This window comes from Notothenia rossii (assembly GCF_949606895.1).
Source record: "Notothenia rossii genome assembly, chromosome: 10".
NCBI classification, from domain to species: domain Eukaryota; kingdom Metazoa; phylum Chordata; class Actinopteri; order Perciformes; family Nototheniidae; genus Notothenia; species Notothenia rossii.
The window spans coordinates 62942091-62959419 of record NC_136908.1 but is presented as its reverse complement, the minus strand read 5'-3'; the positions used below and the strand labels follow the sequence as shown (position 1 = coordinate 62959419).

At 38.8% G+C, this 17329-nt stretch overlaps 1 protein-coding gene across 1 annotated transcript; it reads left to right on the top strand.

Moving 5' to 3' along the window:
• Positions 1 to 432: 432 nt before the first annotated feature.
• LOC307021912 (tetraspanin-8-like) lies at positions 433 to 12823 on the top strand. The gene is made up of 9 exons (XM_079654439.1): positions 433 to 591; positions 2753 to 2809; positions 5070 to 5189; positions 5387 to 5461; positions 6917 to 7012; positions 8521 to 8640; positions 10821 to 10853; positions 10951 to 11034; positions 12169 to 12823. The coding sequence occupies exons 1-9, from the start codon at positions 532 to 534 to the stop codon at positions 12256 to 12258; spliced, it is 735 nt and encodes a 244-aa protein (XP_079510565.1). The 5' UTR covers positions 433 to 531; the 3' UTR covers positions 12259 to 12823.
• Positions 12824 to 17329: the final 4506 nt, after the last annotated feature.

Sequence of the window (17329 nt, the reverse complement as noted above, 5' to 3'; positions counted from 1 at the left end):
CATCTGTGAGGGACGCACACAGCTGGGACGGAGCGTTTGGTGACGTTCAGGATTATAAAGTTGGACAACTGTCTCTGTTGTTGGAAACTCACCTAAAGTGTTTTATGGGCTTATTTTAAGCAAAATCTCCTTCTGATATTAATACGTTAGCTACGTTAGATAGCTAGCGCCGAACGTCCCAGTCCCAGCTGTGTGCGTCACTTTTTAGTGTCCCCTGGTCTCCGTTGTGTTTTGAGCTTCTTTCAGAGTTTTGTATTTGCAGTATTTAAAAAAGTAAATAATGTCCCAAAAAAAGTTTGTTGTTTGGCCTTAAATCTTTTTATCTGTTCACACATAAGCAGATCTGTTCTGTGTCGTGCAGACCTGTTCTATGTCGTAAGGATCTGTTCTATGTTGTGAAGATCTGTGTTCTCAGTATCATATCATATGCTCCTGCATACCAGCTCACACACACACACCCTCTCACACACACCCTCTGTGTTTCAGTGTCAGCACGCATTTCATCTCTCAGAGAAACTCTCAAAACTGAAGATGGGGAAAATTAACGGATGCATCAAATGCCTCTTTATCTTCTTCAATGTGGTGTTTGCAGTGAGTACAAACTTTTATGATTATTATTATTCCTCCTTTTTCTCAATGTTGTTTTGTGTTTGGGCTTAAAGATAAAAAGAGGGGGAAAAAGACTGGAATCCGAAAACCCAAGTTAAATATTTAATAATAATTTTCTGTGTTTAAAAATTATTATTTATACAAATATTTAAATATGCTACACAATGAAGACTGGAAGAAGTTATTATTTTACTTGTTATTAAAAAAAGATGGGGTTTTATCTTGTTGGGACAAGAAAATCACTTTTAACCCAAGAAATCTGGAATTTATTTTGATTATGATGAAGAAAACCAGAAAAGTTAGAGATTTGCTCGAAAGAAATACAAATATATATATTTTTAGAAGTTATTTGGTTTAGCGGTGGCGAACCGTGTCTATCACAACTGAACCTTCTGTAGACACAAACACACCCCCCACCACCACCGCCCCACCTGCCGTTATAATGTGCGTCTTTTCACTGAATTGTCATCTTGAAAAGGGAACTGAAAAGAATTATATATATGAATTGCTTCATCGCATTCATCTAGAGCAGGGATATTCAATTGGCGGCCCACGGGCCAAATCCGCCCCGGGGTGATATTTACTGGCCTTTTGAGTATAATGTTAAAAAGTAATCTACTTTTCTTTTTTGATATTTTTTTGGGCCACAGTGCCTTTATTCCAGAGAGGGTGTTACATTGAGAGAGAGGGGAAGACAATGCCTGACAACTTCAACGGGCTCGGGTTTCGAACCCTATGACAACTCCTGTCAGTTATTGCATCTCTGCCTGAATGATTAGATCATTTCACCTAAATGAAATCAAATGAAATGATGTTGATGGTTGAATGAGCTTCACACGTAGGCCTACTGAGTTCTGAACTTGCCATTTAGATCTATAAAGGCCTTGGGACTATGTTGTTTGATTTAATTAAACACAATATATGCACTCCACTATGCTGTTGTAGTATTTACTGTATCTGAAGCTCTTAATATTATTGCTCATATTTCAAGCCATCTTTTTCCCGACCCCTTGCTTTGGATCATTTTCATCGACCGGCCCCCACTCCAAACTAATTGAATAGCCCTGATGTAGATCCTCTGTCTGGAGCCAGTTAACTAGCGGGCCTTCTAGACTCTCGAGTTCCCTGGAACCGAGGGAAACTCTGAAAGAATACGCCCATTGGCTACAAACCAATATGTGATTGGTTGATCAAACTGTCAGTCCAAACGTACGCTCTCATTCAGTGCAACGGCCAGGGCATTCGATCAAGGATGTAGAATACCTTGGTTGAAGGATATTCTACCCAGAGACCCAGAACGAGATCTGATTGGTTGCTTTCTTTTCTAACACAAAACCACTGAAATGCGTAGTGCATGGTCCGAGAAGGACAAACAAATCAACAAACACTGTGATATTACAGATCAACAACACAGATACCATTCTCATTTATTTATATAATTAAATACATGTTTTGTTTGTTTTATCTGAGTGTTCCAGGGTATTCTCTGAATACCTTGAAGGCCCTGTTTTTAAAACTCTTAAATTAAATATATTAATGTAAAAAAAAAAAAAAAACTTGGATTTAATTGAAAATGAAGGTGTAAAACTTAAATGAAAGTAGTGAAGGATTATTCTTGTGTTTATTACTCGTGTAATTACATCAGATTTCTACATCAGCGTTCAGTCATTTCTAGTAACTGCAAAAAACAAATGGCAGCCGGGTCGAGTTTCAGTTGGTTTCTGGTGTTTTGCTCGGAGCGCTGGGGGGATAAAGGAAGAAGGAAATAAAGAGTGGGTTTCTGAGAGGTGAGGGGCAAACCAACACAATGTCGTCTCCTGCCTCTCCTTATATATTTTTTGCAGCAGAGTAAATGCATCAGCTAATTGTATTATAAAAATGACAAATTAGAGAAATTAGAAACCTTCCTAGATAGGTAGAAATTAAAACAAAATTACAAAAGACGTGAAAGGAGAAACACAATTTGCCATTTGTGTTTTTTTATTTCATTTAAATATATGTTAGTTTATTTTCCAATTGGTTTAATTTATTTCTAAATTGTTTACATGTTGTCTTTTATCCTCAATTTTCGAAAAATCTATATTGTTTGGCACTCTTCAGCCTCCATACCTGCCGTTTTTAACATATTTGATTCTGTCCTCAGATACTCGGCTGTGTGCTGGTCTACCTAGCAGTGCAGGCCACCGCCTTCAGCCACCAGGTAAACAACAACAACAACATCACAGATAGTGAATCCACAACAAGTCCTACATTTTGGCTTTCGAAATGCAGAAAAAATGCAAATTAGTATATTTTCAATTCAACATTTTGACCAATCAGAGGTTTACAAAACTAAATGAGCCTCTAACTTTATGAACTATGGCCTTTTATGTCAATATATTGATAACTTTCTCCAATTTTAAAGAATGTTTACCTGACATTTTTCCAGATTGGACACATTTTTTCTGATTATTCCGACATTGACACCAAAGCCACACCTCTAAATATGAGCAAAAGTGAAACATAGTTGTGTACAACACATTCTCACTCCCAACTCGGTCTATGTTGACGTTATGTCAGGGTCCCTGTCGTCACTTTCCAACGCAAGGGGAGGCCCTTTAGCGTGGAGTTTCAACTATCAGGGAGTCCCATACTTGCATATAGAGCTCCCTGAACGCTGGTAATAGACGAGTTGGGATCGCGGAGAAATGCTCTCTGCAGATCCATTCTCACTGCGTTTATCAACCTTTTTCTAACTCAATATCAAGCCACACTTATTGTTTTTACTTCTTTATTTTAATTGAATAATGTAGGACTTTTGTTGCTGTCAGTTAGGGGGAGAGTAGGCGCTCAGAAAACTGAATTCTGTATTGTTTCATTGTTTTTTCCTTCTAATGTTGTATTCTTTTCTAAACCACACACTGTTATTTACTCAACAATAAGAAACAATTCTCCTTGTGTTTATTTATTTGTTTGATTGTATAATGTCGAACTTTTGGAGTCCGTCAGGACCGATAGTCGGAGCAGCTCATTCGAACACAGGAAGCTGTATTTTCAAAATAAGAGTTCATTTTAATATTATCCTTGATAATATACTTTTTATCAACTAGACCAGGGCTTCTCAAACTCCGGACCGAACTGCAAATCAATCCGGACCGAACCCTGTGTCCCATTATTAAAAAAAAGAATTATTTAAAAAAAAGAAAACATTCTGAATCTGATGAATATTAAAGTGGACCTATCATGCTATATTGGAAACATATATTGTAGGGCCATACCTATACAAAACATGTCTGTAAAGTTTTGTGCTTAAAATAACAAACAGATCACCCGTTGTAGCCATGCCTCATACTGCTCAAACCCCTCTTTTGCAGCCCTGTTAGAGAAACGCAGATTTTGGGTCCTTAGCTTGAAAGAAAAAAAAAGAGGAGGCGGAGCTAATGCCTGATCAGAATGATGATAGCAACTCTCTGTGGGTCCGCTGCCGATTTATATATATATATATTTACTTGTGTGCGCAAGCGTGACACGCATTGCAGACCGCAAGTTAACCTTGACTTTCTAATGCCATTTTTGCCGAGGTTCAAGGCATTGGCTACAGACAAGCAGTGCCATCTCTCCCACTAGTTCAAGCCATCATACTGTATGTATGTATGTATGTATGTATGTATGTATGTATGTATGTATGTATGTATGTATGTATGCATGTATGTATGTATGTATGTATGTATGTATGTATGTATGTATGTATGTATGTATGTATGTATGTATGTATGTATGTATGTATGTATGTATGTATTGAATGTATGTATGTATGTATGTATGTATGTATGTATTGAATGTGTGTGTGTATACAGGGGCGCCGTTTACCGACAGGCAAGTGCTGGGACCAGAAGGGGGCCCCCAAATAAAGTAGATTAATCCAATCCAACTTTATTTATATAGCACTTTAAAACCTCCAGACCAAAGTGCTGTACAGAGAGATACATAACATATACAACCACACAGCTCAGCTCACAAAACATTCAATAAATAAATAAATTTAAAATAAAAGATATAAACACAAATCAAACCAGAATAAACGTAACAATTTCAAAATTTAATTTTCTTTAAAAAGAAAAAGAACAAAAAAAGATTAAGAAGGTCCACAGCAACGACAACATGAAACACCCTTTAATGTACTGCAACGACATGTCGGGAAACCCCCACCTTAATTTCAGTTTCGTTGCTCCGCTCCGGGGGTAGGGGGGGACTTTACTGGCATTGATCCGGACCATTGACCTTAAACTAAAAAGTTTGAGTACCCCTGACGTATACCCTAACATGGTACAAACAGCAAGACAGTGAAAAGAAAAGAAAAATCCTGTTTTATTATTTTAAGTAAATAGAGATTGAGATACTGAGGATGAACTATGGGCCCATCTGTGCTGAACACTTTGCAAAATGGAAGAAAGTTGACTTTGTGTTCTCCTGTTTTTCAGGTAATGGCGATGGGGGGTCCGAGTCTGGCCTGGAGTTGGGTGTTTGTCCTCGGTGTCCTCATCCTCCCTGTCTTGGGAATCGTTGCCGCATGCATGGAGAAAGAACTCATCTTCAAAATAGTACGTACAAGAATTGATGTTGTTTTGTTTGTCTGACTGTTTTTTGATTGTTTTTTACTCCTGTTTTTCTGGAAAGAGACCCTCGGTCCCCTGAAAGGCGCTATATCAATTCAAGTTATTATTCTGACACTAATTTGTCTTTGTTTAGATTAACCACCGTATTTAACAGGAGTGTTCTCACATTGTTTGATGAACAGTTTGCAGGCTTCATGGTGGTGGGAATGATCATCATGCTGATCTTTGGCATTGTCGTCGTTGTCTCAAGAAACACGGTAATCTGTTTATCTAGCTACCTTCAAGGTTCAAGGTTTTTTTATTTTGGCATACGATCATAGCTACAGGACGATGAACATCTTAGGTCACAGGCTCCTCCAACAGTGCAACACACCTACTTTCCTAATGCTGTTTCTACTACATGTGACTTTCTCTATATCTAACTGACTTCATGCTTATATTATCTATATCTACCTTGATGCTAACGTGCTGTCTATAAACCCTTGATGCTAACGTTCTCTTTATTTACCCTAATGCTAACATCTCTATCATGAGGCTAACATCTCTATCTATGATGATGATAACATTCTCTCGTTCTACCTTGATGCTAACACTTTGTCCAGCTACCTTGACGCTAACACTCCGTCTAGCTACCTTTATGCTAACACTCTATCCAGCTACCTTTATGCTAACGCTATCTCTAGCTACCTTGACGCTAACACCCCGTCTAGCTACCTTGACGCTAACACTCCGTCTAGCTACCTTTATGCTAACACTCTATCCAGCTACCTTTATAATAACGCTATCTCTAGCTACCTTGACGCTAACACCCCGTCTAGCTACCTTGACGCTAACACCCTGTCTAGCTACCTTTATGCTAACACTCTATCCAGCTACCTTTATGCTAACGCTATCTCTAGCTACCTTGACGCTAACACCCCGTCTAGCTACCTTGACGCTAACACCCTGTCTAGCTACCTTTATGCTAACACTCTATCCAGCTACCTTTATGCTAACGCTATCTCTAGCTACCTTGACACTAACACCCGTCTAGCTACCTTGACGCTAACACCCCGTCTAGCTACCTTGACGCTAACACTCCGTCTAGCTAGCTTTATGCTAACACTCTATCCAGCTACCTTTATGCTAACGCTATCTCTAGCTACCTTGACGCTAACACCCCGTCTAGCTACCTTTATGCTAACACTCTATCCAGCTACCTTTATGCTAACGCTATCTCTAGCTACCTTGACGCTAACACCCCGTCTAGCTACCTTGACGCTAACACCCCGTCTAGCTACCTTGACGCTAACACCCTGTCTAGCTACCTTTATGCTAACACTCTATCCAGCTACCTTTATGCTAACGCTATCTCTAGCTACCTTGACGCTAACACCCCGTCTAGCTACCTTGACGCTAACACCCCGTCTAGCTACCTTTATGCTAACACTCTATCCAGCTACCTTCAATGCTAACGCTATCTCTAGCTACCTTGATGCTAACACTCCGTCTAGTTGCATTTAAGTTTTAAGTGATTATAAAACCAATGAAAACATTAAGAATTGTATATTTAAGCTTTTCTGCTAGAAAATGTTACAAAACTACACTTTTCTTTAAATGGTGTTTTCTCGAACTTGATGCTAGTTTAAGTTTTAAGTTTATTTACTTTCTTAACATTCTTAAAACTTTCTCTCTCGTTCTTGATGCTAATGTTGTTGATTCTTTTTGTGTAGCTGAAGGATTCTTTGGACACCGCCTCCGCTGAAGCGACAAAGTATTTCATAGAAGACAAGGACATGAGAAGGGTGCTAATGGGATTCGAACAGTCTGTAAGACTTTTAAAATCTTTCAAATATAATCTAGCTAACCCAAACATGGTTCTTCTCTAGGATGAATGCTTTCCAATGTACGTAAGAGGAAGCAAACCGTTTTTATTTATTTTATATAAGGGTTGTACATTAATGATTACATTACAGTTACATTAATATGTGATAAAAACTCACACTGTACATTTTTCATTTATATTCGATTTCATATTTAATATTCCATTCCTTACACACTTATATATATATATATATATATATCCTGCTTTCATAGGCGGAGTTTGACATTTGCGCTTGTGGGGGGGGGCAAATATTTTTTACTGACGTCAGTACACAGTCCTAACTATTGCGTGGGGTGCTACGGATACAGTAGCAATAAAGCCAGCGCTCACCACACTGAGTATAACTTTTCCACATACGAACACAACTCCTCCCGTCATGCACGCCTCATGCCCGCCGTACACACACACTCATGGAAGGGGCGGTCTCTCCCCCCAACAACAGCGCATTACATAACTGTAAAACTTATCATAACTGTGCACATCTTATACTTATTTGATAACTATATCCCTTGGTTACTTGAACACGCTACAATATTATTAACCAGTGTCCTACCTTAGTGCAGAAGTAGACCCCTTTTTGTACGTTCCGCTATATGTCCACTGTCCCCTCAGGTGACAGCTGTGCGGTTATGTCGTCCTCAATGTGAAGAACCGCAAATGAGGAAAATCTTGTTCCTTCCATTCGTTGACCGCAGCGAGCCGAGCCAGTTCCAAATTCTCCTCATTGCAGAAGAGCTTCTCTCAGAGGTGGCAGATCCGATAGGCAGAGTCTGTGCAAACTGGAGCATCTTGTATAGATTTGGATAACTGTCCTTTTTTTCCTTCGAAGATGCTCGAGTGCAACAGGTGCGACAGCAGAGGCTTTAACAGGGTCCATCTCTGCTCCAAGAAGGAGAGGGTGAATTTTGAGCGGCTGGAATATCCATTACTGCTAATTCTTGTAATACCATGGCTGAATCCCTTGTAGGCAAAAAAAAGCGAGGGAACTTGTGTCCTCAACCTCACACGTCACACACACACACACACGACACAACATGCGACTGCTCAAAAATGAAATTATTTACAAACAATACATGATATTATTCAGATTTGTATTCTAACAATCATTTTATTACATCTATTAAAATAGTGATGCGCGAAATATTTGTATTGGAACAGTTTTAGACGTAGTAATGCTGTAACATATTTCAGCCACGGGGGCAATGTATATTTTCTAGTTGTTAATGCTGTTCAATTTCTATTTGAAATGTTTACATTTTGGATTGTTTTTTTCTAGTCTTTTAATTCCTCTAATGTTCACTGCCTTGTCTTTTTATGATGCTGCAATGCAAACAAATCCCAAATTAGGATCAGTAAAGTACTTCTTATCTTAACCCATTAGAAGCATTTGAAATGGACAGTTCTCAGGCTGAATTCCCACCTTGTGTAACCTTTTGTCTCGTATGTTTTCAGGCCCACTGCTGTGGTGTGGTCAGCTCCAGCGACTGGGGAAACAACATCCCTCAGTCCTGTGAGTGCAAGATGCAAAATACAGGATTCCCCTTTTCGTCTGGATGTAAAGCCAAACCTTGGGTAGGTTTTGTTAAATGAAACTGAAAGACCAGGTTTAGAAATGTATAGGTAATCAGTGAGCGCCATTTCAAAGTAAAAATGACTTCTTGTGTAAAAATGAAAGCCACTTTTTCCTCAATAAATGGACCAATTTAGTCTGAAAGCTGTGTATGATTTTAGGTAATGATGGTATGGATGGTCTGCGAGTTGCCTTTCGAGCTTCTTCTGTCCACACAATGAATAGATCAGGGCTTCTCAAACTCCGGACCGAACTGCAAATCAATCCGGACCGAACCCTGTGTCCCATTATTAAAAATATATATATTAAAAAATATATATTAAAAAAAAAAGAAAACATTCTGAATCTGACGAATATTAAAGTGGACCTATCATGCTATATTGGAAAAATATATTGTAGGGCCATACCTATACAAAACATGTCTGTAAAGTTTTGTGCTTAAAATCCCAAACAGATCACCCGTTGTAGCCATGCCTCATACTGCTCAAACCCCTCTTTTGCAGCCCTGTTAGAGAAACGCAGATTTTGGGTCCTTAGCTTGAAAAAAAAAAAAAGAGGAGGCGGAGCTAATGCCTGATCAGAATTCTACTCGAGATAAAGTTAAATTCTGCTGTGATAAAACGCCATCCTGTTCTAAACCACATCAAGGATTATTTCTGAAACAGTATGGAGCTCAAATGCTTTTTCTCTTGCGTGTTTATCACAAGGTGAGTTCTTTTTTTATTTCCTGCTTTTTAAACACATGTGCTCTCCAGTACAGGTTAGCTCTGAGTGTTAGCGAGGCTAGCTAATGTAAACAAAGACGAGATTACGTCCAAAACACGTCAGGCATTGTTTCTGATAGCAACTCTCTGTGGGTCCGCTGCCGATTTGACGTCAGATCGGCAGCAAATCTGTATCCGCTCGTTGTTCCCCTGTTTTTAAAGGATTTGGGTACGGAGGGAAAGAGAGAGGGTTATATTTTCTGACGCTGCGTGAGTTCCCCGACGCACCGGGGACACATCTTTATGTATAAAAGACATCACAAAGTGCATTGTCTGACGCGTTGTGAGAATGAACGTGCGTATATAGTTACTTGTGTGCGCAAGCGTGACACGCATTGCAGACCGCAAGTTAACCGCAAGTTAACCTTGACTTTCTAATGCCATTTTTGCCGAGGTTCAAGGCATTGGCTACAGACAAACAGTGCCATCTCTCCCACTAGTTCAAGCCATCATACTGTATGTATGTATGTATGTATGTATGTATGTATGTATGTATGTATGTATGTATGTATGTATGTATTGAATGTGTGTGTGTATACAGGGGCGCCGTTTACCGACAGGCAAGTGCTTGGACCAGAAGGGGGCCCCCAAATAAAGTAGATTAATCCAATCCAACTTTATTTATATAGCACTTTAAAACCTCCAGACCAAAGTGCTGTACAGAGAGATACATAACACATAAAACCACACAGCTCAGCTCACAAAACATTCAATAAATAAATACATTTAAAATAAAAGATACAAACACAAATCAAACCAGAATAAACGTAACAATTTCAAAATTAAATTTTCTTTAAAAAAAAAAGAACAAAAAAAGATTAAGAAGGTTCACAGCAACGACACCATGAAACACCCTTTAATTTACTGCAACGACATGTCGGGAAACCCCCCCCCTTAATTTCAGTTTCGTTGCTCCGCTCCGGGGGTGGGGGGGGACTTTACTGGCATTGATCCGGACCATTGACCTTGTATAAGATTCACAAGTGGACCTTTAACAAAAAAGTTTGAGTACCCCTGGAATAGATTCAGATACTGAATCCTATATCCCTAAAACACTGTGGCAGTTTTGTTGTGTTTGAGTTTCTTCAAAACTCTAAACAGTGATTTTTACGAGGGTAAAACCACATTGAACTACAATTCTCAGTATTGCTTAGAAAGTGAAACTTGTCTGAGTAAAGCAAGAAGGAGTTATCATCCCAGGATCAGAACACAACATATACTCTTAAAGATGAACTGTTGCATTACCCAGGGTGTTCATGTATTTACAGGTTTAGTTAATACAGTAAAGGTTTATGAAGGGATTGGGGTGCCTTAAATGAGCTCCCCTTTACCATGTGTGGTTCACTTCTGTTCAAATGCATTTATAGCTGTTTTTGAACACTTGTTTTTGACTTTCTGTACCTTTGTTTTTCATGCAGGGAGCCTCAGGCCCAGATCAGATCTACGCGACGGTATTCAATCAATTAACCAATTAACCAAGACACCATCCAGTTCTCCTTCCTGTGACGTTCCAGATAATGACCCTTTCTCCATCTTGTTCTCCTGCAGAGCTGCAGCAGTGTTTTCTTTGTGATTGTCGACCTCATCTTCAAGATCATTATGGGCTTCTGCTTCACGTTTGCAATCCTCGCAGTAAGTTTCTTATTTATTCTTCTTTTTTGTCCGTGTTGATGGATTCGGCACCATTCAGCAGCGTTTTGTCCCCAACCGTAACACTAAAGTATGGAAATATGAACATTGCTACAGCTCGGGTTGACTTCGACACATTGCTTAGCTATTCCATTTCATTTAAGGTCTAACTAATTCATTGGACCTAAAAAATGCACGAGCAAAGTGCAAGGAAAATATCACTCGACACCGGGTTGAGAATCAAAAGGTACTAATTTATTCTTGCAAGAAGGAGCAGAGTTAAGTCACATACAAAGGATATGGTTCAACTCACACACATGAGGTATGCTGCTCAAAGGAGCAGGAAGTAACATCAAGCTTATATAGTCTAAAGTCAGGAGGTACCGAACAGAGTCGTAAATCGGTTTGGCGTCAGCAGGTGTCGGGAAGGCGTCTCATCCTCAAAGATGAGAGGAGACATGTATATGTGCTCTCGTTGGTTTCAACAACATGAATGATGCCCTGCCTTCTCCTATCTCCGAGGAGGCAGCTGCGAGGTCACACCCATCAGAAAACCCATAGTAGAAGAAGACAACTTGTATTCTCCCCAGCACAAAGTTATTTCTCTCCTAGTCTTCGGTCGAAGTTCTAAACGTAACATTTTGAGGTCTCAAGAAGTCGTTGTGTTTTGAGGAAAGTCCTAAAACCTTGGCTAAGTTCTCTGGTGACTGTCCATCAATGACAGAGAATCTAATGTTATACCATAATGATTGTTTATTGATTGTAAGAGATTACAAAGAACAACCAATCCTTGAATACAAAGATTATTGGTTTGGGTTTGTTCAACACAAGACTTCTTACTCGATCGAATACTGATGAGCTATACTGGTAAAAAAATATATATATATTACAATTGGGTCTTATTTTACATTGTTTTTGATTTAACAGCAATGTAAATGTTGCTTTTGGATCTCAACATAACCGAAGTAAAAGTAGAATTTGTTTTTATTAATTCCGAGCAAGTTAGTCATGAGGTAAAACGATTCATGGGGTAAAGATAAGTGGATTTTAAAGCTGCTTACCTTTTTACTTCTCTCTTCTGCAATAGTGTCTTCTGATTGGTCTGTTTTTTTAACCGTCTTCCTGTCTTTTTTCCAGCTGCTGGCCCTGCTGATGAGCATCCTGATGATCCATCAGATCAGAAAGCACGACAGCGGAGGATCGTCCATGGCCATGAAGAGCTACTAGAGGAAGCTCCTCTCTTGACCTCTGACCTTTAACTGGAGGCCTTACTTTACCTTTCATATTATATCTTCTCCTGACACGTGGTTCAGGAAAACTGCTTTTTTACTTTCAGCTTTTTCTACTGTGGGGAATGTAACTTGAGTTGCAAAACAAATGTTGCTCTTCGCTCTTGTGTGTTTTGATCGTTTGCTGTGTTATAGTTATAGAATAGTGGTATTGGGTAAAAGTCGGGAACTTCTTCTGGATCCAATAAACCCAGTTCCCACGCTTTATTTGTACATTTTTTACACTTTAATTTGCATAAACAAAATTACTTGCCAGTTGCTTTATTTTTTAACCTTTAACTCTAAGAAAAATTACAAATGAAGTGTCCATATCTATGTTTCGATGGTCAGTGATTGTAAGACATTTCTGAAGTTATCATTAACAGTTTAAGGTGAATGTCGCCACCTACTGTCCAGAGTGTGTAACGTCATGCCTGAAAGATGATTACTCAACAAACAAACCTTTATTCTAGATATTAACCCTGCATTGTTGTGATGTTTGAATAAAGCCATTCGGACCTGAAGTTGTTATTCCCTGATCTTTAATAACCCTTTTGTGCTCCACTCTCTTCCCATTGCTTTAGACCAGGGGTGGGGAACCTTTTTCCTCTCAAGGGCCATTTCAATTTTTTACAAATTATTGAACTCAACGTCTGCTTAAAAATACTAAAATCACAGCCCATTCATTTCGCCTTTCTTTCATGCTGTGCAAAGAAAAAGCAACCTCTGAATCCAGATATCTCCCCATGACTCGTGCATGCATTCACGTGCACGGTGTGGCATGACCACCACAACAGAAAGATATTAGACAAAAGATATGTGCAAATGTATTTAGTATCCTATCCTTGTTGACATGATTTAAGTGTGTGTGGGGGGGGGGGGACCTAACATTTTTTTTTAAATGTTGAAGTTAAAAGCATCAATCTGCTGCACTTTGAGAGCAACATTAGGAGATCTATGGATACATCTCTCAACACCCATATGAAACAGAACTGTTTTCTTTCTTCATGGATATTTTACAAATCACCTTTCAAACTGTATTCTTGTTTATTAATAACAACTTCTTTTTTTACCGTCATTTAGTATTTTATACCTGTTTACTTTATTCCCTTATTTTTTTATAAATATAATGATCATATAAAGATGTGCCTTTACCTCACTGGTTGTAGAAAAAGCTTCTTATATTCGTTAGCATAGCTAGCTAACCAGATGCTAATAACAACAAAGTTATTGACTGTATGATCAGTATGACAGATGAACAGATCACCACTGGGCTTTCAACTAGAGACACAGCCATGCAACAACTGCGGCATGTGTACAGCTCCTTATGGGTACTGCCACTGCCATTTTTGGAAGTGGCAGAATGGCGTTCTGGTGCTCTCCGTCAGAACTGCACCTGCACCCCTGTCAGTCGAGACCATGGTCGAGACATATACCATGTGATGACACGTTAGGCTCGTGTTGTGTTCAAGGACCCTGAGCTTGGCAGGGAAAACAGGCACTCGCTTGTTTAATTTTTTTGCGGTCTAGATTTCTTACATTTTTCTTTTTTGCGTGTGTTTATAAATTACCTCAAGGGCCGTACCGAATGGTCTCGCGGGCCTTATATGGCTCGGGGGCCGGAGGTTCCCCACCCCTGCTTTAGACTTAGCGATTATCATTGAGTCCAGTGTGTCCTCAATTTAACAACGTATATTTCAAGTAGCTTCTACTTACATTTAAGAAGTGTTTGTTACTAAAGGCACTTAAGTAAACTTTACTGTCACACTGTACTGTTTTTGTAAGTACATTTGACTTACTATTGTATAGTAGATTTGACTTAAGATTACATTTGCATCTTATTACAAATCTCCAGTAAAAGATATTTGGCTTTTCAGGTTGTTTTTACTTGCTGTTTTTATCTTTTATTTAATAAATATGTAGGTAATATTTAAATATGATTATCAAGCATCATCAAATGCAATTAATATTCAATAAAACTGTTATAAACTGAGGCTACAACACATGAAATAGTAGACACTTTTAAACAACACATCTATTTGTGTTCTGTTGTCTGATACAAGCCATGATTAATTTTACAATGATTTGAACAAATACTGCACACACATCCGTTAAATTAAACAAAGCAGGAACAGAAACACATTGATATACTAATAAATAATAATAATAATAATAATAATAATAATGCATTTTATTTATGGGCATGGAAAATGGGAATCACTGTTTCTTTGTTAACGAAAACAGTGTACTTTCCCTGAATTTCTGCTATATGTCCTTCTATTTTCTCTTAATTTTGTCAATAAAAACAAAAACGTTCAACCTGTACGGACCCTTCCTTTTGTTTTGCACCGACAGAAATGCTAGAGAGGTTCAGGTTCATGTTGTTTTATGTTTTATTTCTCACTCACCATTTATCTCTCATTCCAGGCTTCCTGATTGTTCCCACCTCTTGCTATGGTCAGGTCTATGCTCCTTGTGCTTTTGAAAAGTTTGATTCCTCACTACGTGAGCGCTTTCATTTTTTGTTCTCTATTTTTGTCCTCTCGGCTAGAGATTTGAAAGTTACCTTTTTTGTTGTTCAATGCTGTATTTGGAAAATAAAGTATCTTACAAATACTTTACCTCTGTCTCCCGGGTCGTGCAATTGGGTCCTACATCCTAAGTGTCTGAGTTCGTAACACCTTTCAACTCACATTACTGCCTTTACAGAGAAAAACACATGTTTCTAATGATTGTTTTTCATTAAACGTCGCCCTTTGACCCTCAGCCCTGCGGTCCGATCCTGAAGAGTTACCTGGCCTCATGTATAACGCCATGCGTAGGATTGACGTGGGAAGGTTGCTTACGTAATAGAAATCCGAAAAATAGGTCCATTAATTTTCCGACACTTTCCGATTCACCAAACATTGCGTACCGGCGAGGAAAGTGCGTATGGCACTTCCTACGCCGGTTTCCCTTTATAAATCACAACGACTCGAAATGCGGTGCAGCTTTTGCGGGCTTCACGTAACGCCCATATTTGCCTATAAATAGTCAAAGAAACGCCCATTCATTCATTCATTCATTTTGACTGACTTTATGGAGAAGATCGCAGAAAATAACGACAGAACAGCTAAAAAAAATATTCACACCGTGTCTGATTTAGGTTATTTTGGGGAGGTGGAGACAAATCATATTGTTTGGTGGATGCAGTTTGAACCAGAGTAGCAGCATGGAGGTCGGATCGTCACCAAAATAAATAAATAAGTGATCCGAAAAAGGTTCATGACAAAAAAAATAAACATCGCCTTCCTCAGGCAGTGTGTTTGTACCGGGGACAGGAGACCCCCCCTTGATGAGAAACTATAAGAAATGATCGGGGAATCCCTCCGGAGTGGAGTCATGACGACTGGATCTGAATTATGTTTTTGTATTTGGTGGTTTGTGTCCCAGCTGTCGATCAGCTGTGCGCAGCGCACTGCAGCCTGTGCATCTCACCACCCCCCCCCCCCCCCCCCCCCTCCGCAGCAACTCTATATCCACCAGTTAAAGGAAATACAACTAATGTGTTGTGTTATATTAGCTGTACAATTGACCACATATGGTGTTCTTAGTTTCCAGACCTCCTGTGTTTTACGAGCGACTTATCAAGTCTTGACAAACGGCATAAAACACGATTAAACATGGAGTAAACATATAAAACCATGCTCGTATACAACCTATAGAAATGCAAAAGGGCGTCAGTTTAGACGTAATTCTGTCCTCCTGCTTACGGCATCATTTATGAGAAAACATTTTATAACATTAACACAACACATTCGAGGTGGTTTTAAATAACATATCCGTATTTATTTATTTCTCCCAGTTATGTTTCTGTGTGCACTGAGGAGTCGCAAACAGGCGTTTGTTAAATCATTTTAAGATTGGCTTTAATCAATGTTTGAATCGCCGGAGCTGTTAGATTAACATTAACGTGCTTATTGTAGTTGTAAGTGCACTGCCTTGTGGCCTGTAGCACCGTTTTTGATGGAGCATACAGTATGTGTGGGCTGGACCTGTATTTTACAGGAAAGGAGTGAGCAGAGAGTAGAGTAGTTATCGATTCTTGTTCTGTTTTCTTCTGCTACACCCTCTCAGACTTTGAGTTGCGCGCGCTACTAAAGAGACGTGTTACCATGGAAACCAAACAATGCTGCGGCTGTATTAAAGTCCGAGTGGAAACAGTCTTGTGTAAATCTGATTTTGTCAGAAATCGGGAGAAATGCGGGAGAAATATGACCCGAGAGGAAACCGGGAGAGGGCAATGAAATCGGGAGTCTCCCGCGAAAATCGGGAGGGTTGACAAGTATGGTGGTAAGTTGCCAAAGTGCTTTGTTTTGAACGTTAATCAGTATTATAATCAAAAAGAGAAATATGAACGTTAGTTTTTACTGAAATGATCAAATAAAGTCAACATTTCACTGAGCTGTGTGGGGTTTGTTCAACTTTTAAAAGATGTTTGAATGGTGATATACACAGTGATAGATGTTAAGGACTAACATTTATAATAAATACATTTGTGAGTCATTCTACAGAAACGCACACTTTTGGAATAGAAACATGTCTTAAAATGTAGTTAATTTTCCTACATTTAAACTTAAGTTACAATATTGGTTAACCCTTTGACTTTATGAATCCACAGAAATGAGAGCTTAATGATTATTATGTTACCTCATACCTTTAACAATATTAAAGGCTTTTTAGAAATGTTTTTTTCACAATCTATTCTGCACATATTAAAGTCAGAGGCACAGTAGGATAATGATGATGCAAAAATTAGGAGATTATGTATTTATTTATTTTAATCAGGTTTGTGAAAAGTGTGATTGTGGGACGTTTGCTTCTTAACATCATCATATCTTTTCTATAATAATAACAACAATATTTGAAGGACAGTCAAACAAATGTAATGATAGTATCCTTAACATCCTAACTCTTGAATGAAGCAAAGGTCAATTGATATAAAATCATTTACAAGTCAAATGTGACACTTTTGATTTCATATGACCGAA